The 23685-nt window shown below is 41.5% G+C and overlaps 1 protein-coding gene and 1 pseudogene across 5 annotated transcripts in view; both read right to left on the reverse strand.

The window, feature by feature from the left end:
- Positions 1-23685, reverse strand: part of PTPDC1 (protein tyrosine phosphatase domain containing 1) — a 72458-nt gene that overhangs the window by 5019 nt on the left and 43754 nt on the right. For 3 of the 4 annotated variants that reach the window (XM_081152213.1, XM_081152215.1, XM_081152214.1), the window contains 7 exons: positions 17159-17330; positions 15008-15088; positions 14660-14778; positions 13513-13650; positions 10884-12106; positions 2005-2190; positions 742-852 (listed from right to left, as the gene is read on the reverse strand). In XM_081152213.1, the coding sequence (XP_081008339.1) occupies positions 742-852; positions 2005-2190; positions 10884-12106; positions 13513-13650; positions 14660-14778; positions 15008-15088; positions 17159-17330 (2030 nt within the window). The remainder of the gene's footprint in view (positions 1-741; positions 853-2004; positions 2191-10883; positions 12107-13512; positions 13651-14659; positions 14779-15007; positions 15089-17158; positions 17331-23685) is intronic. The other variant, XR_013999913.1, reaches the window with a different exon arrangement.
- LOC308563759 (diphthine--ammonia ligase pseudogene) lies at positions 6528-7301 on the reverse strand (annotated as a pseudogene). The gene has a single exon. The product of its transcript is annotated as a diphthine--ammonia ligase pseudogene (transcript).

Genomic DNA, 23685 nt, shown 5'->3' on the forward strand with positions numbered 1-23685 from the left:
GGTCTATGAAAATGCAATAAAATATATGCGTAAAGGATCAGATGATTGGGGTTTGCACTGCTGAAACTTAGTGTCATAAAGCTCCAGATGAGGAACAGGAAAGCCTGCCAGAATAATATGACTTTGAAAAGAGTGAAGGCAGAGGAGACGTGAATGAGTACAAACAATACTGCTGTCGTCATTAATGTTCACCACAGACACTGTCATGGTTCTTGGTTTAATGACATTTTCATATTGTGAGAGGTACCAACAATTAGCTGAATGGGTAGGGGAACCTTTTCACTTGGCAGGAACCTGACCCTGTTCTTCAGCCAGGAAAGATTGCTATAAGCCAAAAGGATGTGCAGAGAAATAAAATGTTTTTTATTCTCTGCTTAGGATTAGTCATTTCTTGATTAGAACCAAAGTAGAACTGCCTCAACAAGATTCTCTGACTCCTACTAGCACATCATTTAAAAATACTTTCTCAATACCCAATTGTTTCTCTCTTTATAAAAGCGCTTTGTTCCAATGTTCTCCTTCAAAAAACCCCACAGATCAGCTTTTTCTAATATCACTGTTAGGAAACGGATATTTTTTGGCCAAAAGTCTGCAACTACTTTCAAGAAATGTCAAACATATTTCCATTAAGAGGAAACATAGGTAACAGTTTTATTTTAGAGGAAGCTGCTGACCTCTGGATTCTAACTTTCAAAGATCACACTGCTGGGGGTCTGCAGGAGAAAGAAGAGTGCCACCCACCTTAGTGAAAGCTTGAATGGCACGGGCAAGGACGGCTTCCTCCAAGTCTATGGGAATTGTCTGCAGGCTCACGATGCAGTGTAACACGCAAAGAATAGTCTGGTGCTGGCCCTGTTTTTGCAGAAATCAAAGTCAAACAAGTTTTTTTTTTTAAATACCTCAAGAAATAAACTCAAAGAAAATGCAGAGCCAGGAATTGGCTTTGACCAAGTACTCATAACCTCCAATACTATACTGCTTACCAAGGGCTCTACCAGTGTTTAATGTTATGTGTTTGAAAGCTTTCAGGAGATAAAATCAAAGCTGGTTAGTTATTACATGAAGCACAATTTCAAATGAAATGTCTTCCTTGAAGTAAACTGAAAGGATGATCCACTCTTACTGTTGCTAGACACAATTGTGCCAGAACGCCTCCCTCATTCCCTCTGCGTGTCTGCATGTCTGCGAGCACTAGCGATAGATGTGAAACGAGGAGACATGAAAGCATAGGAGGTAATGCAAGGCTGATTATGAGATAACACTGTTTCCCAAAACAAAAACAAAGCTGATTTTTAAATGAAAATTTAGTATCTCTATATGGTTAAAAATACTAAATTGTAAAGAAGGATCTACAATGACTGCCAGTCTCCCTCCCGCCCTTCCTGATCTACTGTCTCCTAGCATGTTCCCTAAGGCCACCACCATGATCAGTTTCCTGTTTTTCCTTCTATAGTCTTCTACATGTTATACATGAGCCACATACTTATGTAGGTGACACACTCCCCTTTCTAAGAAAATACCAGTGAGTGCATCTTCCAACCTACCTCACAGCCCTTCACATTATATGCTCATGGTAAATAAGTATAAACGAATACCTGTAAGTGCAATAGTTAATTATAACATATCCCCACCATGTTATAGTACCTGTCTATCAAGTTAATATTTATGAAAAAGTTACACTAAACATGGAAATATACCTGTTATAATTTTGAGCAAAAATGAAGCATAAAGTGTATGTGAAATGATTTTTACCAAGTTAACATACGCGGTTTATAAGGCTGAAAGACATGAAATGTTTAAAGTGGCTCTTCTGGGATTATGGGTATTTCCCTTTTTATTTTTGTACCTTCTAAATGTTTATACTGGGTATTTCTTCTTTTATCTTGCAAAAAGTTAAATTAGACCCAGGTACAGGATTCCATATGTGTTCCCTTTTTATAATGGAATTTTTAGTGAGGAAACTTATATAGTTAACTCCATCAACTGGTCCAACAGCTACTTTACCTTCTCTAATAGAAACAGTGCTTCTGCAGTGTCCGCACGTCTGTCAACCAACATGTTCACGTCCTCTTGGGTTATTACAGGCTCCTTCAGCTGCTCCACCCACGACCACATCAAACTGCACAGGATGAAAGGATCCCTTTCACCACATATTCTTTCCCAAGCTCCGTCTCGGGAATTTAGTTCTTTCTAAAAAGAAAGGAAGAAAAGAGAAAGAGGGAAGAAAGAGAAGGACAGGAGGGATAAAGGGGGAGAGGGAACAGGCACCATCTGACATTTGATGAACCTCAGGCTGTCCAGGAGGAAGTCTCAGGCTCTGGGTAAGGACTGGGACCCCTCCCAGCACCCCCACTTCCAGGAGGCACACTGGGCTGAGATACTGAACATCTCTAAGCCTTGGTTCCCTCTATGAAGTGTGCCCCTGCCCCACAGGTGCTGAGCGGACTAACAGGTCTGCTAAAGCTCCTAGTGCAGAGAACGACTTAGTTAACCTAAGTTCCACCTCAGGAACTTAGGAGCAGTTCAGGGAGCGAGGCTGCCTTTGCAAGGTCTTGGTGAACAAAACAGAGATATTTACTGCAATGAAGTAGAATGGTAGATTAAAAATCATAAATAAGAGAACATTTGTAAATTAACCTGGGTTAAGTTAAAGCTTCTGACTGAAACTCCAAATTTCCCCTCCGAAAGTGCCTAAAAGTTGGTAAATGTGGTATATGTACTTCTTTCAAGTTCCTTTTTAGAATCCTATGTAGAGTTTAACAAATAACAAGCCCTGTATCCTGAAATTTGATTGGATGTAAACAACTAGGAAGTCCTCCCAATAGTCCACATGCCTGGAGATAATTTAAGCAGATGATTTCAAAACTTTACCTCACAGAGAGCAGGGGAAAAGTGAGATAAGAATTTTAATTTCTGACAGGATATTTAATTTCAGATTTATGTTTTAGTAAATGAAATGTTTGCAATAGCAATAAGCATAGTAATTGCTACCATTAATTTGTTCACCCATTCTGTATTTGAAGAACATTTTCCTTAGGGCAGGAACTGTGATACATGGCTTACCTCTGATTCTACAGCAACCCAGCAGAGGCCCCTCTACAGACAAATGTACTGGGGCTCAGGAAAGATGAAACAACTTGCCCAGGAGCCCAAATTGAGAAATGGGCAAAAGAGACATTCCCATCCAGGTCTGCTCCTCTCTGTCTATGATGTTTCTGCTATGTAATATTTTTGGCACTGGATTTCTCTCTATTACCTCATAAATAAGTCAATACTTTGAGAAGACAAGTTGGACAGAAACAACAAAACTCCAAGGCCCTCTTATTAAAGACTATGTCATTATGTTTTCCGAAATCTTCAGTGGCATTAGGAAAGACATAAGGATGATGAAAAATATTAAACACATGAGCCGTGTCCTGGCCCTGGGGCATTCGGACCACATGACCTTTGGGACCCTTAGTTCCCCCATCTGTGACACTTAATTCATAAGGACTGCATAGATTAACAAAGAACCTGTAAATAATATCTGCCTCAAAGGATTACTGTGAAAATCACACGAGATAAAAGACGTCAAAGGGCCTAGTATAGGCACAGGTAGCATTATCCTATTTAAATCATGTTCATTTTACTTTTTCTTTTAAATTATTTTTTATTTTTCAATTACACTTGATGTACAATATTATATTAGTTTCAGATGTACAACCCAGTGATTAGGCATTTATATAACTTACAAAGTGATCACCTTGATAAATCTAGTACCCATTTGACACCATACAGTCATTATAATATTGACTATATTCCCTATGTTGTACTTTACATCCCAGTGACTATTTTTTTAAAAATATATTTTTATTGATTTTTAGAGGGAGAAAGGGAGAGAGAGAAAGAGAGAAACATCAATGATGAGAGAGTTGTCATTGATCGGCTGCCTCTTGCACAGCCCCTACTAGGGATCGAGCCCGCAACCCAGGCATGTGCCCTGACCGGGACTCGAACAGCGATCTTCTGGATCATAGGTCGCCGATGCTCAACCACTGAGCCATGCGGGCAGGGGCCTGTGACTATTATTAACTACCAATTTTTACTTCTTAATCCCTTCACTTTTTTTGCCCAGTCCCCCAATTCCCCTCCCCTCTGGCAACCATCAAACTGTTCCCTGTATCTGTAAGTCTGTGTCTGTTCTGCCTGTTTGTTTTTTGATTCCACATACAAGTAAAATCATCTGACATTTGTCTTTCTCTGTCTGATTTATTCACTTAGCACAACACTCTCTAGGCCCATCCATATTGTTGCAGATAGTAAGATTCCATTCTTTTTTATGGCTGAGTCATATTCCATTGTACATATGCACCACTTCTTCATCCACTCTTCTATTGATGGGCACTTAGGTTGCTTCCATATTTTGGCTATAGTAAATAATACTGCAATGAACATATGGATGTGTATATCTTTTCAATTTAGTGTTTTGGGTTTCTTTGGATAAATTCCCAGACAAAGTCCATCTTTGTCTCTTGTTATAACCTTTGTTTTAAAGTCTATTTTGTCTAGTATAAATATTGCTACCCCATTTTTTTTTTTTTTTTTACTTCTATTTTTATGAACTATCTTTTTCCATCCCTTTACATTCAGTCTGTGTCTTTCGATCTGAAGTGAGCCTCTGTGGACAGCGTATGTATGGGTCTTGTTTTGTTATCCATTCAGCCACCCGATGTCTTTTGATTGAAGCATTTAAACCATTTACATTTAAAGTAGTTGACAGATAAGTATTTATTGCCATTTTATTATTCATATATTTCATCTTTTTTCTTCTTCTTCTTAAATATATCTTTTAATACTGGTTTGGTGGTAATGAAATCTTTTAGCTTTTTCTTGTATGGGAAGCTCTTTATCTGTCTTAAGATTCTAAATGACAGCTTTTCTGGACAGAGTAATCTTAGCTGTAGGTCCTTGCTCTTCATCACTTTGAATATTTCATGCCAATCCCTTCTGGCCTCCAAAGTTTTTGTGAGAAATCAACTGACAGTCTTATGGGAGCTCCCCTGTAGGTAACTAATTGCTTTTCTCTTGCTACTTTCAAGATTCTCTTTGTCTTTAACTTTTAGCATTTTATTTTTGTCTTATAGTAGCTTTATTCATAATTGCAAAAACTTGGAAGCAACCAAGATGTCCTTTAGTAGGTGAATGCATAAATAAACTTGGGCATATCCAGACAATGGAATATTATTCAGCATTTAAAAACTCATGAAAAGCCATGGAGGAACATGAATGCACATTACTAAGTGAAAGAAGCCAATATAAAATGCCAACTTACTATATTATCCCAACTATATGAAATTCTGGAAAAGGCAAAACAATGGAGGCAGTCAAATGATCAATGGCTGCCAGAAGTTGGGGGGTGGGGGTGGGGATAAGCAGTGAACAGGTGGAGCACAGAAGATTTTTAGGGCAGTGAAAATATTCTGTATACATAATGATGGATACCTGTCATTATGTATCTGCCCAATGTACAATAAACACCAAGAGTGAATCATAATGTAAACTATAAACTGTGGGTGACCATGATATGTCAATGTACCATCATAATCATCCAAAGCTCACAGTTTACACCACGATTCATCAATTGTAACAAATGTACCACTCTACAGGGGGATGTTGATTATGGGAAAACTATATTTGTGTTGGGGGCAGGGGGTATATGGGAACTGTGTATGTTCTGCTCAGTTTTGCTGTGAACACAAAACTGCTCTAAAAAATAAAGTCTATTTTTAAAAAGCTGTCTAAAGTCAGCACAATACTGAGAAGTTGTGTTTTAAAAATCAGCTACAAAATAAACAGTAAGGGTTAATGACAGTCTTTCTGATTGTCCAATAATGTTGAAACAATGAATGTATTGAAAACAAAAATGATACAAGAAACAAAGAAGAAAATAAACCTGTGTGATGAAAGAGAAGAAGTGTCACAGAAATGAGGGTTGTATATGAAGCCAAAGTAAAAAAAAAAAAAAAGGCACATATCATATAAAGGGCATTAACAGAACATGATAACAAAAGTCAGACTGAATCCAGAGTAACTTGACAACAAAATAAAGAAGGCATTCATATTTCCCCAATTAATAAATGGTTCTATTAACTTTTCCTGATGATACATATTTTTAAGAATAAAAAAGTGTAATGAGGCCTTAGCTGGTTTGGCTCAGTGGCTAGAGCGCTGGCCTGCAGACTGAAGGGTCTTGGGTTCAGTTCTGGCCTAGGGCACATACCTCGTTTGCAGGCTCGATCCCTGGTCCTGGTCAGGACATGTGCAGAAGGCAACCAATCAATGTGTCTCTCTCACATCAATGTTCTCCCCTCTCTCTCTCTCTCCCCCCTACTACATTCTCTCTGAAAAGCAATGGAAAAAATATCCTCAGGTGAGGATTTAAAAAAAAAATGTAATGAGAAAAAACTGGACATAATAATTGAGAAAATGCTATGTAATTTTTTTCATATAAAAATGGCAGCTTAGTAAACAATGATTAAAAATACTTTTTAAGAATTGTGTATATAATTAAATGTTCTGTAGTTTCTGGCACTGGGAACACCTTGTCCTTCAAGTGCAATTCTAAAAAGCATAGTTAAGCCACAGGTACAAATGTATCAGCTGAATGTATGACTACTTCTGATGAATCTACAATTATTTTCTTCTTAAATAGAGGGCAATCCAATGTGAACTTTTCATATTCTCCACATTCTCCATAAACATGGACTCCATATTTCTTAGAAAGCTCTAACAGATAAGGACCCACTGATCTAGGGTTTTTCCAAAATGCTTATCTGGATCTAAACCCAAAGCTGCTACTTTGATGATGACTGCCTGATTTAGATCCTATCATCTGTTGGAGCAAATCTTGGTTTCCCTGCCAAAGGTAAGCTAAAGGCTTAAAATTAAGCCTTTTACACACATTTTCTACTGATAATCAGAAAGTATACAACCTACTGTTATTCCTTTTACTTCTTTTTCCTTAACAAGTTTCAAAGCTCAGAGAGACTGTCAACCTCATCACCTTCACATTTGGTGGACACTCATCTTGTATCCACACTACTTCCCCTTTTGGTATGGCAATAGAGGGGAGAACCACTGCATCTGCAAACAAATCAATGTCATGAGGACCCAGTCTGACACATGTAGCTACTGGCAGACCTCACATGGTTTTCAGCTGGCCTTAGATTTGCTGAAGAACTATCTGATGCCCAGCAGCAATGTACTGTATCATTATTGTTAAAGCTGTCCTTCCTACCACTGATCAGAGCCATAACCCTCATGCTGGGTGCAGTGCACGGGCATGTGGCAGGCCTAGCCTTTACCATTTTAATTATGATGACTCTTGGTGTGGGCCTATTTAGGTTCATCTTGGTTGGGACTCTCTGTGTTTCTTGGATTTGTATGTCTATTTTCTCTACCAGGTTAGGGATGTTTTCCATTATTATTTTTCAAACAGGTTCTTGGTCTCTTGCTCTTTCTCTTCTCCTTCCCATGATGCAAATGTTAGTATGCTTGAAGCTGTCCCAGAGGCTCCTTATACTATCCTCACATTTATTTTTTGGATTCTTTCTTCTTTTCGCTGTTCTGATTGGGTATTTTCTGCTTCCTTATCTTCCAAATAACTGAATTGATCCTCTGCTCATGTACTCTACTGTTGATTCCATGTAAGTATTCTTCATTTTTGACTGGTTCTTTTATGTTTTCTATCTCCATTTTTATGCTTACCTCTTTGAAGTTCTCATTGAGATCATTGAGCATCCTTATAACCAGTGTTTTGAACTCTGCATCTGGTAAATTGCTTGTTTCCATTTTGTTTAGTTCTTTTTCTGGAGTTTTATTCTGTTCTTTCATTTGGGACATGTTTCTTAGTCTCATTTTAACTGCCTCCCTGTGTTTGTTCCTATGTATTAGGCAGAGCTGCTATGTCTCTTGATCTTGTACAGTGGCCTAAAGAACTCAGTGGTGCAGCCCTGGCTGGTTTTGCTCAGTGGTTAGAGCGTCGGCCAGTGAACTGAAGGGTTGCAGGTTTGATTCTGGCCAAGGGCATGTACCTCGGTTGCAGGCGCTATCCCCAGCCCTGGTAGAGGTGCATGCATGAGGCAGCCAATCAATGTGTCTCTCTCACATCGATGTGCCCCCCATCTCCATTCTCTCTGAAAAGCAATGGAAAAAATATCCTCAGGTGGTGTGCCCCCTGTGTGGACTGTGTGCACCCTCCTGTTGTAGTTGAGCCTTTATTGCTGTTGGCAGGTCAATGGGAAAATTTACCCACAGGCTGTGAGGCCGCAAAAACTGGCCATGACCACTGTGGAAGATCTGCTGTGCAGGGGCTGACCCCATGGAGCAGGACTCACTTCAGTGGGGCTCTGGTGACCACTGAGACCACATCTTGAGTGTGTCACTGGTGGAGGTGGTTGTGTGGTGCTTTGGCATGTTCTGAAGCTATCCACCGGGTGCACTGGCTCTGGGGCCTCCAGGAGGTGCAGGGCAAAGTCAGATGCTGCCTATGCCCTACCCAGGATCACCGGGCATGAGCTACAAAGTGATCTGTAGATGACTGCTACTTATGCTAGGTTTGGAGGTGCCAGGAGAAGCCAATCTGCCTACCAAGGCTGGCTGCTGATAGTGCCCAGTTGGTGCTACTTAGCAAGAGGTATGGGGCATGCTGAGGCCAGATACTGCTTGTTTGAAATTTTAGGAAAGTCTGCAGCATGAGCCAAGACAGTCCGTTAGTATGGAAAAGCCACTGGAAACAGCTTGGGTGGGCCTGAAATTTGGGTGGAACAGGGTCTCAGGGAATCACCAGGGAGGGGTGAACAGTGTTAGCCAGCTTGGTGGAGACTCAGATATGGTGACCACCGCAGGCTCTGGGGGGAGGGCTCAGCAAAGGAAATATGGTCTCTGACAGCATTTCTGTCTGGGAGAAAGCTGTCCCTCCAACCCTCGCTGGACAACTTAGTTCCACCCTGTATGTTCCTGGCACATTTTAAGCTACTGTGAGTCTGAGTAAGTCTGTGCACAGGCCCTTTAAGTGGAATACATGGGACTCCAGGAACCCTCCATCTCACTTAGCCACCATCCCCACTGGTTTTAATAGTCAGACGTTATGGGGACTTCTCCTCCTGGACTGGAATCCTGGGCTGGTGGAACCTGGTGTGAGGCTGGGACCCTCACTCCTCAGGGGCCACCTCTGCAATGGAGATATAACTCCTTATTTATAACTGCCACACTATGGGTGTGAGATCAGCCTGTTCCTAGTTCTGTCCCTCCTACCAGTCTCCATATGGCTTCTTCTTTATAACCTTAGTTATAGAACTTCTGTTCAGCTAGGTTTCAGGCAGTTTTGAATGATGGTACTTCTGAAGTTCAGTTGTAATTTTAATGTGGTTGTGGGAGAAGGTGATTATCTTCCACCATCTTGACCAGAAGTCCCCTTATTTTACTCTTTCCAGAATTCAATTAATTTGTTTTTATTACTAAAAGGCTTATAATAAAATCTAAAAAAGAAAAAAAGGCAAACCTATCCAAACAAAACAGTTATGTTTACCTCTAGAAAATGCTTTCATATATGTTAAATGCTGAAACAATGTGGCCCATGTACCACACTGAGCAGTGTGGGCACAAGTGGGGCTGACCCACAAGGGGCACAAGCTGTCACACTTAAAGCCAAAGGGCCTGCTGCTAGCTACTGTGACACATGGCGATGCAGCAGCAAGACCTACCCACTGGGTGGAAGGCTTGTTCAGGTATGAGTAGGGAATAAAGAATATGCTTCATGATGAAAAAACAATACATTTAACTATTTGCTAAGCAAAACACAATTCTGATGGAGAAAGCCTGTGAGGTACTCTCCTCCCATTACATAGTTATAAGCTGGAGTGAGGCTCCATGCGTATTTTCCCATCTCTGTATCTGAAAGGTTCTGGTCCTCCTGGCAAGTGTACACACCTTGCTTAATTAATGGCAGGATATAGAAAAGCAGCTCACACAAATAACTTGTGGTAGGTTATGGGTTAACAAATCAAGATTTCACTAAGCCAGGCCTCCCTGGGTTGGCCCCACATTTGGGTAGTTTACCTCTTTTTGATAACTAAGATTATTAAGGCCTGCCTTTTCTCTAGATCAGCTGCTCATTCATGGCAGAAAGTGTGGCTGATTTAAGGCTGTTATTCTAGTGAAAGTTCAATACAAAAGGGGTTAAAATTTTAAATTTCAAGTAAAAGCCAAGAAAGGGAGCCCAAAGACTTAACCTCAGAAACCAGCGGCACACAGGTACTCTGTAGTTGCTCCCATGTGCTTTCTAGATCTGACATTTGCCTCACTGGGGCAGGATCGGGGAGTCTGCAGAGGGAATGCTGAGAAGACAGCATCTGTCCTGCTTCCTCCTGACCTCACTCAACACTTGTGTGGATGACCTTTGGAAAATAATTTGCTCTGATTTAATTTATGTCAGTAGTTCTCAAAATGTGGCCCCCTGCTAGGCCTTGGGTTGGCCTAGAGATTGTTCAGGTCAGTTTACAGCTGTCTGCTCTGGCTGGTCCATCTGCCCATCAGTCTATCCCACAAACCCAGCAAGAAAGAAGGAAGCTACCAATATCAGTCATATCCATGCCTTGCTCACTCAGGCACCCTGCCAAGTGCTAAGTGCATTCTTTCACAGGAGACTGAAGCAAGCCTGCACACCAGCCATGCCTGTCACTTCTATGACATCGGGCTCCTGTTACAGCTGAGGAACCTGAAGTTCAAAAGTATTATAACAAACATGTTTTTAAATTCCTACAAAAAATCTGGGAAAATGTACGATGTTTTTGCTCTGACATAAGTATTTCCCAAGCATATATAATTAAATGAAATGCAAATACCTGCCATATTTCTACCTTCCTTTTCACTTCCTCCTTTTCTGCAAACTCACTTAAGTTCGCCAGGGCTTTGGCTGCCAGTATCCTTCTTTCCTCAACACTCAATTCAGACGGCAGAGCAGTGTGTGGGGCGACTTCAGGCACATCTTTGCTGTTCTGGGTTTTAGGTCCAGCCAAGGACTGTGCTTTGGGGCTGGAGCCACAGTCCATAGGGCTGCTGCAGCCACCATGAACTTCACATCGACACAGGGTCCCCTGCTGGAGAGGACAGTGTGGTTCCTTGGGGATATCTGCAACGTTGGGTGTAACAGGCTCCCCAGGGTTGTGTGACCCTGAAACACCTGAAGAGAAGGTTTTGCTCCGCTGTGCTTCCTTCGGAATATTCTTCCTTTGGAAAATTGGTGAGCCATCATCTTTGAGTTGTTGTAAGCCTCCAAATTTAGACGGATTCCAGAAAGAAAATGTGTTGTGGACCAGCATTTCGTCACTGAAATCCAGCTGTGCAGTCTGTGGGGTGTCACAGTGCCCTATGGGCATCTGCTGCCTGGGGTTGTGGCAGAACGAGACCTGAGCAGGCACTGTCCATGGAGTCCCCAACTGCTCCAAAACTGACTCGGCTCTCTGTAAATCTGAGTCACTGTAGCTGAGCTGCCTTTTCAGGCGAGTCAGGGGCTGAAGACACTCTGCATTCCGCCTCTTCCAAAGAGGGTCAAACTCTTGCTCACTGGAAAGAATCACATCCTGATTCTCGACATCCGCAGCCACTGCAGTGGGGGTGAAGAAGTCCGAGGCCTCACTATCGTGCCTCAGCAAATCTCTATCCAGCTGCATCGTAACCGCCTCAGAAACGGTCTTTTCAATTTCGGCAGAGAGGCCAGGTGCTTCTACCACTTCTTCTGTCACTATGGGCCTGTTTTCAGCTAAGTCCAGCAGCAATTTGCACACGAGGTGAATAATTTTTGGCACGTGTTTCAGAAGTCGTGCCTCATAACCATGAAGCAAATGTCGCTGGCGCGTCAGATACTGCGTTAAGGTGACAGCATGTGCTCTGGGGTCACAGCAAGAGAATATGTTGCGAAGAGGAATCAGAAACTGAGTAAATTCCCTCACACACAGTAGCTGTCCTCGAGTTTGAATGGAATTGGGACGCTTTGCCCGAACAAATACAATGGCTTGATCAGCAGTCATTCTTGTCGCAAAAACTAAGTAACAAGCTATTAAAACACCTAAGGAGTGAAGAAGAAAAACCTGGATGAGAAAAGCTTATATATATATATATTTTTTTATTTATCAGTCTTTGATGATTTATATTTGGCATTTGAAAACCATATAAATAGAGAAACGTTTTAAAGAAAATATAACTTTGTAACTTTTTGAAAAGGTGTTTATATATTTACTTATCAATATGCCCCCCCCCCCCCGCCTTGATTGAGAACATTCAGTGCCCCTGTACCCAGGGGCGAGCACAGAAACTGTCACAGTGAAGCTAAGTGTGGACTACAGGGGAATGATAGAGTAACTGTGGAGTGAGGGAGGGACAACTAAGTGTGCAATGAGGGGGGTGAATTGGTAAGTGTGGAGTGAGAACGATGGCTGGTTAACTGTGCAGAGAGAGGAAATGACTGAGGAGTATGGAGTGAGGGGCGGGGCTGATGGAGTAATTGTGGAGTAAGGGGAGAGGACTGAGTGAGTGTAGAGTTGGGGGGATCACTGAGGAAGCGGGGAGTGAGGGGACAACTGAGCGAGTGTGGAGTTGGGGGAGATGGCTGAGTGACTGGGGAGCAGGGGGGATAGTCTGGCATGTTTACCCTCCTTATGCCCAACTCCAACATGGGAGAAATAAAATCCTGCTTCTATTTCCCATTTGACAATTACTGAAAATTTCCATCCAATGGATCCATATACTGCACTTGGAACTTCTCACTCCTGTCTTTGCCATCAATTGTTGGAACATTCCTGCCTGGCACACTACCAACCTGGACATTTTTAAATTTGGGAATTATTTACATTCACCATCTTTTCCCCCCGACAATTCTTCTTGCAGAATTGTCTCTACACTAATATGTGTCTTTTCTATACCATGATACAATTCTAGATTGCTATAAGCATTTAACATTAAGGAAAACAGCCTTAACAGTACAAACACTATGCATTCCCCCAAGGAAGCTCCTGAGCAGGTGGGAGACTCCATGGCGGTACACAGGTACACTATGGATAGTCAAGCTCAGGTGTCAGGTTGAACCAAATGGCAATGAAGATTCCAACCTGATGGTCTTTATTTCTGCCCCAATATCAGTATGGCACTGAGATTCTGCTGCCTTTTTAAGTAAAATCATTGATTTTTATATCGAACTCTAGGCATGGATAGACTCTTCTTCACAGACAGAATTCTCACAGCCATGAATTTAAATGTTGATCCTTCCATTTATAGCAAATTGCTTACCCTTTTTCAAAACTCACATTGCTGCTAAAGATTTATTAATAAGACAGCAAGTATAAAATGCTTAGAACAATAGGTGAAACAATGCTTGCTATTTTCATTATTATCTTTAAAGACATTGGCTATTAAAAATATTATTCTTTATATGTTTAAATATACTACAAGGCAATAAAATTACCTCCTAGAATTTACCTGTTCGACCAAGCCCTGCGTGACAATGGATAGCTACTTTTCCTTCTTGTAAGGCAAATGTCATTACCTTCACCATATCTAAGATGGTGGTAAGCGATGCTACACCATAATCCTTCCATCCAAAATTGTAGAAATAAACTGGGTGATGAAAAAGAGAACAGGAAAAACATCAACATACAGGAAAAATACTTGCAAGGATATCTGAAGAAAGTGAGTGAATTCATGAAGAGTAGAAAGCTGTAAGGCACGCAGATCTCACTGAAGTGTAGGCCTAGAATAACAGGCTTTTTACATTTCCAGTAAGTTTATTGTTAACATTTCTTACAAAGCACATTCCATATTACTTAAGGCATTTCCTGCTGAAACTCAGCCAGAAAGAGTTATGGAAAAGCAGGAATGCCAATTAATAAAGTCAATAATCTGTGCCCAAATGCCTCAGCTATAGAAAGCATACAATTCTGTTTAAGCATAGTCAAAATGACTGATAAATGGGAAAAGATAGTACAGACAGATTTTCCACCCAGTGGGAAAAAAAGAGCTAGATACAAGCTTCTTAAAAAATGTTCCAAAACTGCACAGGTTGATCCTTTCCAGCCTGGTGGGATTCCACCCCAAAGCTCCCGTGACTAAGGAGCCCTGGAATTATCAATAAGGAACCCCAGCACCCTACTCAGGCACAGAACTGCTGTGCAGCAGCAAAGGCATCAGTGAGTCCTGGGTTCCAATCCTGCTAACACGGTTAGGCTATGTGACCATGGGCAAATCAGAACTTGCTCATAAGCCAGTGGCCTCATGTGTGAAGCAGAAACAACTACGTTACTTGACTGCTTTAAGGATAAAGTGAGATGACAGCTCTGACATACTGTTAATGTTAATGCAAGCACTAATCAAATGTTACCACTGTTTCTACAGGGTCTCCTCCCAAGGTCCCTCTCACAGAAAAAGAAAGCCTGCATTTTCAACAGCAAGACCACAGAAGAATGGTGGCATTCTTTAAAGTTAAAGTTAGCTCATCTTCATGTTTTAGGAGCCCTACTACTATACAGTAAGTGGTTTTTCCATCATCTTTTAAACCTAAGAGCTGAGCAGACAAAAGCCTCTGAGTGCTGTCTTGGTAACTCATGGAGAAGAGGGTGGAAGGACTTACTGCCAGCCTCCATGAAAGCCTCAGGAAGGTATGTGAAACCACTTTCCTGTTCCAGAGGGTTCCCACAGCTGGCATGCTCACCCGGCCGCTGCAGGTTAATGATTGTTTTTAAGCCATGGCTTAAAGGAAAAAGAAAAAAATTAGTCGTACTGCGAGTTAGCTAGCATTTTTTTAAAAAGTAACCACTTCTGGCATTAATAAACATTACTAATTATTCTCAAATTTCTTATTTAAAATAAGTACGTTACACCTATCATTAAAATGAAAACACTTTTCCATTGAACTCAAAGCAATGGAAGAGGAAACACGAGCTGGCTTATTAAAGTGTGTGAACAATGTGGCATTTACCTCCGAAACTGCTCAATGATGCGGTACTTCTCAAGGAGCTCAGTGGATGGGCGAGCCATGGCCAGGATGCTATCAGTGACCCTACAGGTGGGAAGAGGGCCTGGTGAGATGCACAAAACATAGCACATTCCAGCTCCAAGGACTGAGAGAGCAGGGTATCAAGCCACTACTTTTCCTGTGATTGCAATAACTCTGTAAGATGAGAAACTCCTTATCCAAACCTGGCCTCAATTTTGCATCATGATTAGGCCTCTAAAAAACCCTATCTAGCTGCTTAAATCTCTGGGAAAATTCCAGGGCGGAAGGATTTATGGACTGCAGCAAAGCATTTTCAGGGACACTTATGAGATTCTAGTGGGCATGATGCAGAAACCTGAGCTGGCAGCAAAGGTGACAATCTAGGTTAGTTATCCAAAGGTGACTAACCAAATGAGGAGTAGGAGGCATTTCTAGTTCTTGAGCTGTCTGCAGTTGAGCTATCTATGTGTTAAATGGAATAAAAACACCTGCCTTGGAGGGCTGGTGTGATAATTCAACCCAATGTGGATGTAAAGTCTTCAGCAAATCCCCCCACATGTGGTTATTAATAAATGCTGAGTTATTGCAATTCAGCAAAAAATAAGGGCTTTGGAATCCGTTGGGCCTGGTTTCAAATGCTGGCTTTTCTATTTTCTAGCTGGGTAGCACACTACTTAAGTTTCTCTGGACCTCAATTCTTTCATCAATAAAATGATATTACCAACGCCTATTTCACAAGAGTTTGATGAAGATGAGGTAATAATTTGAACGTGTCTAGCACAGTGCCTGGCCTGCAGCCAAATGCATGTTTACTGACTGTACCAATGGACAGAGACCCAACAAATGGCTGCCCCTCATTAGGGCTCTGGCTTCACTCCATTCTGGTCGAATTTCTAATCACTAAAAGCCACATCAGGCAGTCTGCCCAAAGTTGTGGGTCACATGAACCCGAGAGGAGTAGCATTAAATAAACAGGGCAGGATCCAAAAAGACACCAACGCTCTCCCTGGGGTAATGCCTGAAGTTCAACAGGGTCCCCCAAAGTTTTGGAACCCCCAAGATTTAACAATACTTAGTATGAGATGAGGAGAGAGGTAACGTGAAATTAACAGAGGCGAAAAAGACTCAGATGGTTTAGTCAACAATAAATCAAAAATATTAATGTGGCCTTAGGCTGCACTGCTAGAAATTTACTTGTCAGACTACACATCAGGAATAGTGTTTGTTTTCTCACAACATTCTTTAAGAAAGGCAGTGACAGACAAGAATATGATCTGTGCAGAACAGTGGCCTCTCAACTATATCACTATCCATGTACCCAGCAAATCCGATATGAAAAAGTATGGGTTGCAAGTTAGAGACACTAGTCAACAAATATCTAATCTGTAAGTGGATTCTTGCTGTATAAACTGATTCGCCACTAGAATTCTTTAAACAGTGATTTCCTCTAAGTGTGTTTCAAATGGAACTTGGTTTGGTTATCAAAACTTTTCAGGTATCATTACACTGAAAAGATATACTTGACAGTTTACTATTAATAATAAAAAGTGGTATGATTCAATGATGATTCAACTGCACTTATATACTATAAAAAATGCAAGCATCTTATACTGTCCACTGAACCAACAACTTGTACCATTTCTATTCAGGCAGACTGCAGGTGTGTTTGTGTGAAAATGGGTCCTTTCATGCAGCCCGATGGAGTATAGGAACAAAATTAAAACAAGGCTAAAGTTTACCTGTATGACACTGGAAACTACATATGTACTTCATAATTTTTCAAATTTATAGCTCGACGTGTTTATTATTTCTAGCAATTTCTGAAATTTAAGAGCTATCTAGTTACCACTTCTTTAAGATACTTACATACATTATTTCACTTAATTAAAAAAGACCCTATGGAGTTGGTTTTATTATTTCCATTTCACAGATGAGAAAACAGGTTCAGAGTGCCTGTATGAGTAGGCCACAGCTTGTCAGGCAGCAAAGCCAGGGATGGGAGGCAAGGTTCTGACTTCAAAACCCCATACACCCTCTTCACAGCCTCCTGCCACCCAGCACGACATACATCTTCATTCCCTTTTCCTACTTAGCTGCAGGGAAGAGCTACCGCAGTCTGACAGAATCACTCACCAGGAAGAGTAGATCCCCTTAATGGCCTGCTCCTGCTTACTCCATCGGGCTGGATTTTCGTACTTGCATGCTCTGCCCCCACATGCCATGGAGCAGGCCATGTGTCCAGGAATGACATGCCGTAAACGCTCTCCGACTTTTGTATACTTTGGTGTTGGACGTCCTGAATTACCTAAAAACATGAAGGAAGGGATTCAAAATTCCACTCTCTAAACAGAATAGTGACCTGGGAAGCAGCTTCCATTTTATCTCAGGATTGCAGATCAGGAGCTAGTGCTAACCCCCTTCATTGTGTCAAGATTAAAACCACTTCCATTGCATCTAAGTGCAGTCTCTTACTGCAGGAAACTCTTCCATACACAACCTCCACATGTCATACTGGTCACGAAGACAATAAACCGTAAAAGCAGATCTTTTATAAGGGAGTGAGGTTTGTTCAGAACTGTATTTTTAAAGAAAAAACACAAAACAGTCAATCATTCTATCTCCTATTACATATGCACTGAAACTCTTAGCATAACAGACAGTAAAAAGGAGAATGTAGAATGGTGAAAATTTAAAAAGGTATAAACAGAGCACAGCCTCTTCACATTCCTTAAATTTAAACTCAAAGGTGTGGCAATCTTTAAGAAGAAAAGGAGTTTTACTTTTTCTCTCGGGGCAAGTTGGGTTTCTCTTGGCGCAGCTGACAGAGGACACAGCTAGCATCACCTGGAGAGAGGAAGAGGAGAGCATCTTGGTGGCGGAGCCGCGCTGGCCCTGCGGCAGCCTCAGCACCGTGTCTGAGGCCGAGTGCCGGCGGCCCTGTAGGAAGGAGCTGAGGAAGGGCATGGCTGAGAGCCGCCGGGGCGGGTCCTGCATGGCGCTGGGCCCCCGCAGGGGAGCTGGAGCCAGGGATGTCAGTGCCAGCTTGCTCAGTGATGAAGCTACACTGAGATAAGAGCATCGCTCTGCATGATCTAACGGCCATTCAGGATAGGCTGACTTGTTTCCATAGTGACGAACAAAGAAACTACTGATTCCCACACAGAGTTGCACAGGCAAAGTCCCACATGAATGAGCTGTATTTTGGACAGATTGTTCAAATATTCCAATGAATAACATGTATTTTAAATAAATTATTCCTAAATTGTGACTACTCTATTTTGTTTTTCAAACATTTAAAAGATCTGACTGCCCCAAATATTACATCTAAAATACTGTAATGGATTTAGAAAAATGTCTTTATGGTGCAAACATTACCTTTTACACACATACTAAAAGGCTTAAATTCTTTTATTTCTTTCAATCTATTCTCTGAACATGTTGAAAAAATTCTCTTTTTACCAGAAAGTTAAATGTAACAAAGTGGGACATGCTGGATATCTTAGAACATTATTAAAACACCATTCCATTTTTCAAAATAAAAAAATCTTGTTTCCTTGATAGAACTATTAAAGAAATACTTGGGTAGAACAAATAAAGACATCTGTAGGGCTGATCTATTAATGAGAAAACACTTTTATATTTTTATTTCCAGAATTTGAAAACCCAATTCTTGGCAGTGCTTTTATTGGATAGCTACAGTAGCCAGGCTTCTCAAAAGCTCAAAACATAATTCTGTGCCTTTTGTCAGTGACTGGGGAAAAAGGAGCTTGGATAACATCTTTGCAGAGGCCTACAAAGAAACCTCACTAAGCATCACATTTTTTTAAGGAACTGGATGAGGGGGAGGTTGTAACTTGAGGATAAAGAATATAAAGGGAACAGAAACTCTTAACAACCACCAATTGTCCGCCTCCTCCTGGGTTAATGTCAGGCTATACCACCCCCGCCCCCCAACACCCCATTCCTTGTCTTTTTGTCTCTGTCTCCAAAATGGTATTTTAGCCATGTGCAGATAGAAACAACCTACTGCCACAGATAGGGCTCTTTTTTGTTCTGTCCCATTTTAACAATTAATAATGCTTGAAGCAAGCACTTTTAAAAATGAATCCCCCATCTCTCCAACAGGAAGCACTCTGTCAAATAAGACAATTTGGTGCTCAAATTCCTAATCATGGTGTAGCACATGCCCTTGCTATCTTGTGTACAGCAACAGATAATTTTTTAATGTAACCAATCCAGAAAGCACAGCTTCCAGAGCTTTAAAGGAGTGAAGAGTAGGTGCAGTATGGAAGGCAAGTTGGAAGCTGATGGCAGAAGGCCCCAAGTGCTCAAACCAAGGGGTGTGTGTCTGCTGCCTGGGAATCAGGGAGTCACACTCAAGTTTCTGAACAAGTCTCCATGAGGAGGTTCATGCTGCCCTGCAGAGACAGGGCTGGAAGCACAAGACTAGGGACCTTCTGGGACAGTGACTGCGTAAATGGAGCAAAGCATGGGTGTGAGACAGTGCGATGACAGACAGCTGACAGCTGGAGGGCAGTGGCTGGAGACAGTGCTGGGACTTCTTGCTTAAGTAAGAGGCAGACAGACACTGAAGCTGCTTAACACGGGAGCCAGTGAGGAGAAGGTGTGTGACAACCTGGCAGGCAAGCTCCATTTGAGATGCAAGGCATGTGAGGTGACAAAGGAGGACTCAGCTGGAGAATGAGAGATTTCCCTGTCTGCAACTCTAGGGACATCTACAGAGGAGAGTCCAGGTGACTCGGCTCTCAATGGTTCTGAAGAGGAAAACAAGTTTGATGATAGGGACTAGCCTGGATGAAGCTAAGGACAGGACAGTTAATGTATCTTCTCAAGAGTAAGTTTTGCTATGAAATCTTAAGAACTGGGTTGACCTCAGATAAACATGTAAACATCTGAGCAGACTCAATTACTAGACAGTCAGGGGCCCTAAATAGGGGTCTTCAGGAAAGTGGACCTGAGGCAGCCCTCTTTCTCAGCATGTCCTCCACATCACCCAGAGCTCCTGTGGGTGCTGGGATGCGCCTGCAGCTACACTGGTGCTGAGGTGGAGTGCTGTCTACCTGTGGGTATGGTAGACCACGGCAGAGGCCTGCGCTTCCCTAGACACAAGAGAAATGTCACCCACCGTCTCATGCTCCAAACTATACGTTGGCAAAACTCCCAACTCACAGCAAAATCCATTTTTAAAAACGAGATTTACTTATGCCAAATGGCTGTACAATAGGGAAGCATACAGCCAGTCCCACCCCAAACACTCTAGACTCGTCTCCCTTCAGTCTTTGTCCCTAAGCATATGGATTTTCTGTATGTTTATAATCATATTGCAAATATATTTTTTGCTATAGTCTTATAATTTTTATTTAATGAAAGCACAATTATGACACATCTAGATGATGCATCATAATTTACCTAATCATTCCTTAGCTCTTAGGTATTTATGCTATTATCAATTATTTTATTTAAAACTAAGACAGACATTTTCAGGACTAGAACCTTTTCTCCTTTAGCAAATTGCTGGGGATGATATGGGGTAGTGAGCAAAATTAATTTTCAAAGCTTATATGTTTATTCATCATATATATTTTTTAATATATCTTTATTGACTTCAGAGAGAGGAAAGGAGAGGGAGAGAGAGAGATAGAAACATCAATGATGAGAGAGTCATTGATGGAGCCCACAACCCAGGCATGTGCCCTGACCGGGAACCGAACCCTGATTGCCTGGATCCTAGGTCGATGCTCAACCGCTGAGCCATGCCCGGCCGGGCTATTCATCATATTTCTGAGGTCAGAGAGAAATACAGAACTAAAATACAGTTCAAGAAATACAGAACTAAAATACAGTCTCTGATAGGGTTTTGTGCCAACCTCCTAGACGCCAGAAATCTCTCATGATTAATTTTGTGGGTTAATTTAGTTATATATACCCACGTTTCTTTCACAAATCTGTAAGAAAGTTTAAAAATCAACTAAAATTTTAAATTGAAATCAGTTCTAGATTGCTAATGATAAATTGTTCAGACCCTTAGAAATACCATTGTAATGTTTATTTAAATTATCAATAGAAAAAAGTAAGTCTTATCTTCAGATAAGCAGGAGCAGCAAGACTATATTAGTTTCTATTTCATATTTTATAGAGAATGGAATTTTTTAGAGTGATTTTATGAAGGGCCATGCTTTCAACAGACACTTAAAAGGCATAGAACCTTTTCCCTGGTGGCCACAGAGAGCTTCTGTAGAAACTCATTATCTTTGGCTGCATTAGCCTTTCTCTGCTTTCCTTCCCTCCATCCTGCACAATCATTACTTATTTGTAGGCCACAAGAACCAACACTACTGTTGTTTTCCCATATGCCTGCTAACAACTGATCTATTTTTTCCTTTGACAACATATTTTTCTAAATACATAAGAAAATGTCAGTTTTCTATATTCCATGAATATAAAATCACAGGGGACCCTGCCTCATTACTGTTCCTATCCTTCTCACTACCAAATATGCTGTCTCTAAAGAAAAGTCAGGTTCTAAGAAAAAGTAGAAAAACACCACAAAAGATAACCACCATAAGCACCCTCCTGAGCTGCTATAATCATCAGTGTACAAAAGACCCCTCTCCCAGCATAATGAACATGGGTGCTGCACTCGTCTCCACACCACAACACTTTTCAGCCACTGGCCTGCTTGCAGGGGGGCAATCAGTCCCACTGGATACCATTGTAATTAGCTATTAGTTATTAATTGTAGTTATTAATAATAGAAAAGGAGCAAAGGGGAGACCAGACATTATAGGCATGTCATTTGGGCAGCTTTACAAGGAGCTACAACTTTGCACTCCCCAGGGAACCACCTGCCCATTCCCTGCAGATCACTGGGGGGAGGGGTCCAACAAAAGAGAAAGAGACATATACACAGTGAAGTTGGGGTGACTAGGGAAGGCACTTGCCTGTCAGTCAAGCCTGGGGAACCATAGATTGGCCAGAATGGGTGTAGACAATGCAAGCCTGCAAAAATTTAGTGATACATAATCCCCTAACAAAGAAATTCTCTCTCTTGTTGCTCTTGACTCTTGGCTCTTAACTTCTTGCACTCACACTCATGGCAACTAACCAACAGCTGGACAGCTCAAGAGGTTTTCTAATGTTGAGTCAAAATCTATTTCTCTGTAAACATTGGTTGTAGTTCATCCCTCTAAACCCTCCTCCCCCAAAATCCCCAAACCACCAAGTATCTCTTTGACTTGCAAGGTTTTCAAATATCTGAAGATAAAACTTCTCCCAAACCTCCCCTATTTGGGATAGCTCTTAATGTTTCAGACATCCCTAGTGTATCACTGTTTCCGGATCCTTCACTATGATTCTTCTTCTTCTGAGGGCCACTCCTCTCCCTCCAGAGCTAAACTACTAAAAAAGCTGTCCACATCTGCCATTTCCATTTGTCACTGGTCTCATCCTCAACTTCTATTTAACTCTGGTCGCTGCCTGCACTGAAACCGCTCTTCTTAAGGTCTCTGATGGCACCTGCTTCTAGGTGGACTGGTTTTGACTGACCAGCAGCATGCAAACCAGTTGAATAACTTAGTTTTAATTTTAAACACTTTTTGGAGAGGATTTTATTTTATTTTTTATTTTGAATCAATGTCAAACTTAGAGAAAAGTTATAACACAAATAATATTTTCTCTTGAACCATTTGAAAAGCCACAAACAGGCTGTCCCATTACTCCAAATAACTTAGCATTTATTTCCCATAAACAAAGACGCTCTTCTCTACAATCCCCCAAATCAGAAAATTACGATTGATACATTACTAGTTGCCCTTTATTCCACAGACCTCTCAAGCTTCACTGTTTATCTCAATATTCCTTACAGAAAATCGTACCATAAACGTTCATATAATGCTGTACTTAGTCATTCTGTCTCTTTCTCTTATTTCACTCTAGGATAAGTTCCTCAGTCTTTTCTTGACTTTGATGCCCTTGACTTTTGAAGAGTACAGGCCAGTTATTTTGTAGAACATCTCTTAATTTGGATGTGTCTGTTTCCTCATGATCAGATCCAAGAAGCCTCGGTGTTTACTGGTGAAGAACATTATTTAGAAACCAAGTTTGGTGCTAGGCATGCTCAGTGCTATTAGAGTGTTGTCAACAGCAGGCCCTCCCTCTTAGAGGGCAGAGCTAAGGAATATGTGCACTACATACATGCAAACACACATATCACACACTGACATATGTACTTGTTTCTATATGCATTCATGTACATTGAAATCGAAGAATTCGCCCTGATACTACTAATTCCAATCCAACACCACAGACTTTTTCCCAGTCTTCTTTTCCAAACTATAACTCCCTTCTCTGATGGTAAGAACACTGCTACCATTATCCCTAAAGTATTTAATTACCTGACCAAGTTCCCTCACTGCTAATGCCCCCTCCTCTAACTGGATGCCTCTAATGCCCTAAGCCAGGCTGCTGTTGCCACCCACCTGTGCGGATGCCTCCTCACACTGCCTATGTTCTGATACTCCATGCAGGGCTACCCTGCCGTGCAGAAGAGGCCTCCCAACCTCACCTGAGCTCTGATACCTGGGGAGTCTAACATGCTGAGTCAGGCCGGCCCCTCAGACGGACATCATCCTGCTCAGGTG

The sequence above is a fragment of the Miniopterus schreibersii genome, assembly GCF_964146895.1.
Source record: "Miniopterus schreibersii genome assembly, chromosome: 11".
Taxonomy (NCBI): Eukaryota; Metazoa; Chordata; class Mammalia; order Chiroptera; family Miniopteridae; genus Miniopterus; species Miniopterus schreibersii.